Source organism: Octopus bimaculoides, chromosome 10, assembly GCF_001194135.2.
Source record: "Octopus bimaculoides isolate UCB-OBI-ISO-001 chromosome 10, ASM119413v2, whole genome shotgun sequence".
In the NCBI taxonomy this organism is placed as follows: Eukaryota; Metazoa; Mollusca; class Cephalopoda; order Octopoda; family Octopodidae; genus Octopus; species Octopus bimaculoides.
The window spans coordinates 29,625,434-29,630,287 of NC_068990.1; the positions used below are offsets into that span (position 1 = coordinate 29,625,434).

Sequence of the window (4,854 nt, forward strand, 5' to 3'; positions counted from 1 at the left end):
CCCCAGCTGGAAATTGCTTTTGCAGAATATTGCAAAGGATAAGAGCATGACTCTCATTTACAACTACCATGCACTGTCAAAATAAGGAGACACAAACATGTACACACACACACACACACACACACACACACATACATACATGTGTGTGTGTGTGATGGGATTCTTTCAGGTTCTGTCTACCAAATCCACTCATATGGCTTTGGTAAGTCCAGGGCAATAATAGTAGAAGACATTTGCCTCAGGTCCCATAGTGTAGGACTGAACTGAAAACCATGTGGTTGAGAAGCCAACTTTTTACCATACAGCCACACTTTTACCTTTTGAAAATTTGAACAAAAATGATTTTTGGTTCAATTTTTCAGTTGAACGAATGAAAGTGTTAATAAAGAATTATCCAAAATTCTAACAGCCTCCTTTTTCATAATATATATGTGTGTGTATGTGAGCATATGTGTGTGTGTGTGTGTTTGTATGTGTGAGTCTGTGTGTGTGTGTGTTTGTGTCTGTGTTTGTCCCCTGCCACTACTGCTTGCCAGCTGGTGTCGGTGTCTCCATAACTTACTGCTTCAGCAAAAGAGACCGATAACCATAAGTACCAGACTTAGAAAATGGTAAATTCTGGGATTGTTTCATTTGTCAGAAATTCCTTCACAGCAGTGCTCCAGCATGGCCACATGGCTGCAACAAGTAAGAAATAAAAAAAAAAAGATATATAATTTTTCATTTGCTTTCATAAATTTGAATTTCCCATCTCCATTCATTCCTGATACAATCACAACAAACTGGACAAAAAACAGTTGCATCTAATTATTCTTTGGACAACATATGAAACGATTGTAGAGAAACATAAATTAATGCTTTTCCATAAAGAATTTTGTGATTGCTAATTTTTCTTGTATTTCTGTCTCGCTTTCACTCTCAGAGACTACCAATGGCAGCAGATATTGATTTTACACTCAAGAGCAGGACAAACCAATCAAGAAAGCAGCTATCACCAGATATTATATATGACTGCAGTTGTGTTCCTTAATTGCCTCTACTCCTATATCAGTTGTGTTGATGCAGAGATTTTTGTGTCAGGTAAATATAGGAAGCTAAATAGAGCTTCTTCCTTCTTTTAATTCCTCTTCTTTGTCCTTGATGGAGACATTATTGTTTTTATTGTTGTTATTATTATTATTATTATAAATAAGGTGGTGAGCTGGCAGAATTGTTAGCACACCGGGCAAAATGCTTCACGGCATTTCATCCGTCCTTGGTCGACTTTGCTTTCATCCCCTTTGGGGTCGATGAATTAAGTACCAGTTGCATACTGAGGTCAAGCTAATCAACTGGCCTCCTCCCGCCCAAATTTCAGGCCTTGTGCCTAGATGTAGAAAGGATCATTACTATTGTTGTTGTTGTTGTTGTTGTTGTTGTTATTAAGGCAGTGAGCTGGCAGAACCGTTAGCACACTGGACAAAATGCCTCATGGTATTTCACCCATTGCTACGTTCTGAGTTCAAATTCCACCAAGGTTGACTGTGCCTTTCATCCCATTTGGGGTCGATAAGATAAGTACCAGTTAAATACTGGGCTTGATGTAATCGACTAGTCCCCTCTCACCAAATTTCAAGCTTTGTGCCTTTAGCAAAAAGTATTATTGTTATTATTATTATTATTATAAAGTGATTGGCATTAGGAAGGGCCTCCAGCTGTAGAAACTCTGCCAGATCAGATTGGAGCCTGGTGCAGCCATCTGGCTCACCAGTCCCCAGCCAAACCGTCCAACCCATGCCAGCATGGAAAGCCGATGATGATGATGATGATGATGATGATAAAGGTGGCAAGCTGGCAGAATTATTAGCATACTGGACAAGATGCATGATATGAGTTCAAATTCCGCCAAGGCCTATAAAATAAGTACCAGTGGAGCACTGGGGTTGATGTAATCGACTTAGCCCTTCCCCTGAAATTGCTGGCCTTGTGCCAAAATTTGAAGCTGTAGATGTGAGCTCCATGCTGGTAGCACATGAAAAAGTACCATCCAAACATAGCCAATGCCAGTGCCACTTTGACTGGCTTCTGTGCCGGTGGCACGTAAAAAGCACCATTTGATCGTGGTCGATGCCAGCTCCTCTGGCCCCTGTGCCAGTGGCACATAAAAAACACCCACTACACTCTTGGAGTGGTTGGCGTTAGGAACGGCATCCAGCTGTAGAAAAACTGCCAGTCAGATTGGGGCCTGGTGTAGCCTCCTGGCTTCCCAGACCCCAGTCAAACCGTCCAACCCATGCCAGCATGGAAAACGGACGTTAAACGATGATGATGATTGTTATTATTAAGGTGGTGAGCTGGCAGAACTGTTAGCATGCCAGACAAAAAGCTTAGTTGCATTTCGTCTATATTTATGTTCTGAGTTCAAATTCTACCGATGTTGACTTCACCTTTCTTCCTTTTGGGGTCAATGAAATAAGTACCAGTTATGCACTGGGGTCGATGTAATCGACTAGCCTCCTCCTTCAAAATTTCAGGCCTTGTGTTTATAGTAGAAAGGATTATTATTATTATTATTATTATTATTATTATTATCACCGCTTATGTGGTGGTAACACTCATTCACAACTATCACCTGATGTCAAGGCAAAGAGACACAGACACTCACACACACCCGCACACACACACACACACACATACAATGAGCTTCTTTCAGTTTCTGTTAGTCTACTAAATCCACTCACAAGGCTTTGGTTGGCCTGAGGTTAAAGTAGAAGACACTTGCCCAAGGTGCCACACAGCAGGACTGAACTTGAAACCTCCTGGTTGAGAAGCATACTTCTTAACCACACAACCATGCCTTCCCATATTTCATTTTACACAAATATTATGACTGTTATTTCTTGCAGGTTCTGCCATAGGCCTACCGGCACCCCTTGTTCTTTTAGAAGGAATTAAAACAGAACGGTCAAATTCCGAGTAAGTCTATTTTATGATTTTTTGTCTATTATATTTCAAAATTTTGTTAGTTTTCATTTCCTTATTCATTCATTTAAGACTTCAGGTGGCAAAAATTGGTGGAGCATTTAGCAAAATGCTTAGGTCCAATGCTTTACATTCTGAGTTCAAAACCCACCAAGATCAATAAAATAAATTCTAGTTAAGGATTAAATCAACTCTTTTCATACCAGCCTGTCTGAAGATCAACTCTGGTTTTATGATACAAACTTTGTTCCAAAATTATCTGAACCAATGTTTTACAACCATCTTTTTACCTATGTACACCTTGGATTACTATATTGTTCTTGTGCACCTCTACAGCCCTTCAGTGTTTAAAAGCTAGTTTTATAGATACTTCTTTCAGAATTCCTATTTTGTTATTCACACATTCACTCGTGTAGGTTTTCAAAGAACATGTTTCAGGGGCCAGAAACATGTTGAACTACGGAAGGTATAAGAGAAAGAAATCAAGCTGTTTCTGGCATTAAATACATCTGAAGCTTGGTCCCATGTTGGGGACACGTAAAAAGCACCATTCGAGCGTGGTCGTTGCCAGTGCCACCTGACTGACTCCTGTGCTGGTGGTACGTGAAAAGCACCATTTGAGCGTAGTCGTTGCCAGTGCCACCTGACTGACTCCTGTGCCAGTGGCATGTAAAATGCAACCACTACACTCTCGAAATGGTTGGCATTAGGAAGGGCATCCAGCTGTAGAAACTTTGCCAGATCAGATTGGAGCCTGGTGCAGTCTTCTGGCTTGCCAGCCCTCAATCAAACCGTTCAACCCATGCCAGCATGAAAAACTGGGAACAAGGAGTTAAAGTATATACAAGTATGAGAAAGGGGTGAACAGTTTCGTTCTTGTAGAGGAGCTGAGCATTTTAATATAATCTATTATCTTTCATCATTATCATCATCGTTTAACGTCCACCTTCCATGCTAGCATGGGTTAGACGATTTGACTGAGGACCGGTGATTCAAATGGCTGCACCAGGCTGTAATCTGCCTTAATATATATATATATATATAGAGAGAGAGAGAGATGAAAATTAAATTATTAATTACTCTGGCTCTTTATATTTTAATTTTTCTTTCTGAATTAATAATTTTGAATTGTTTTAAATATCTTCTTTATTTAATTTTAATTCTATTTATTTATTTATTTTTTCTCGGTTTACCAAAGAACGAAAGTAAAGAAGCTTCGACCAGAGATTCAGACTTCTTCTTACCCTCATGTTACAGCTAGTGCTGAAATTCCAGATTCTCAAATGATCATCAATCATTTTATAATTGCTCACAAATGTTACGAATTGCTCCATTCAAACGATATTTTACAGAGAGGTAAGAAGAAAAAAAGGAACCTGTTTATGGTCTCTACCCAGTTATCTCCCCTCGGTATTCCTAAACAATCCGTTGAAATGTACGCACGCACACACACATCTACTTTTATATGTAATAATAATATTAGGAATAATAATATAACACAAGAGAACGAATTTTGCCTTTCCTTACTGGCAGTTTCACTCTATATTTCTCACACACTCTATAAGGTGATGTGATTCTGTGCATACGTGTGTGTGTGTGTGTGTGTGTTCATTTTTACGTCTGTTTTTCCATTCTAGCATGGGTTAGACAACTATGTATTGGAAAGGCATTATGCCCTTCTTGGCACTTACCCTTATCTGTTTTTTAAGTAAGGGACTTCTTATTTCACATGTCTTTCAAAGTGCAAAGTGAGTGGACAGGTTGTGGACAGCAGAAGTGCCAACACCACAAGTGTGGCTGTGTGGTCAAGAAGCTTGATTCCTGACCACAAAGTTTCAGGTTCAGTCACACTGAATGACATTGCAGGCGTGTGTCTTCCACTGTATATATATA

General features: G+C 39.6%; 1 protein-coding gene across 1 annotated transcript in view; it reads left to right on the forward strand.

Annotated features, from left to right (window-relative positions):
* Positions 1–4,854, forward strand: part of LOC106870003 (integrator complex subunit 10) — a 27,900-nt gene that overhangs the window by 14,795 nt on the left and 8,251 nt on the right. The window contains exons 7-9 of the mRNA XM_052971301.1: positions 923–1,080; positions 2,886–2,955; positions 4,160–4,317. Coding sequence (XP_052827261.1) covers positions 923–1,080; positions 2,886–2,955; positions 4,160–4,317 — 386 coding nt within the window. The remainder of the gene's footprint in view (positions 1–922; positions 1,081–2,885; positions 2,956–4,159; positions 4,318–4,854) is intronic.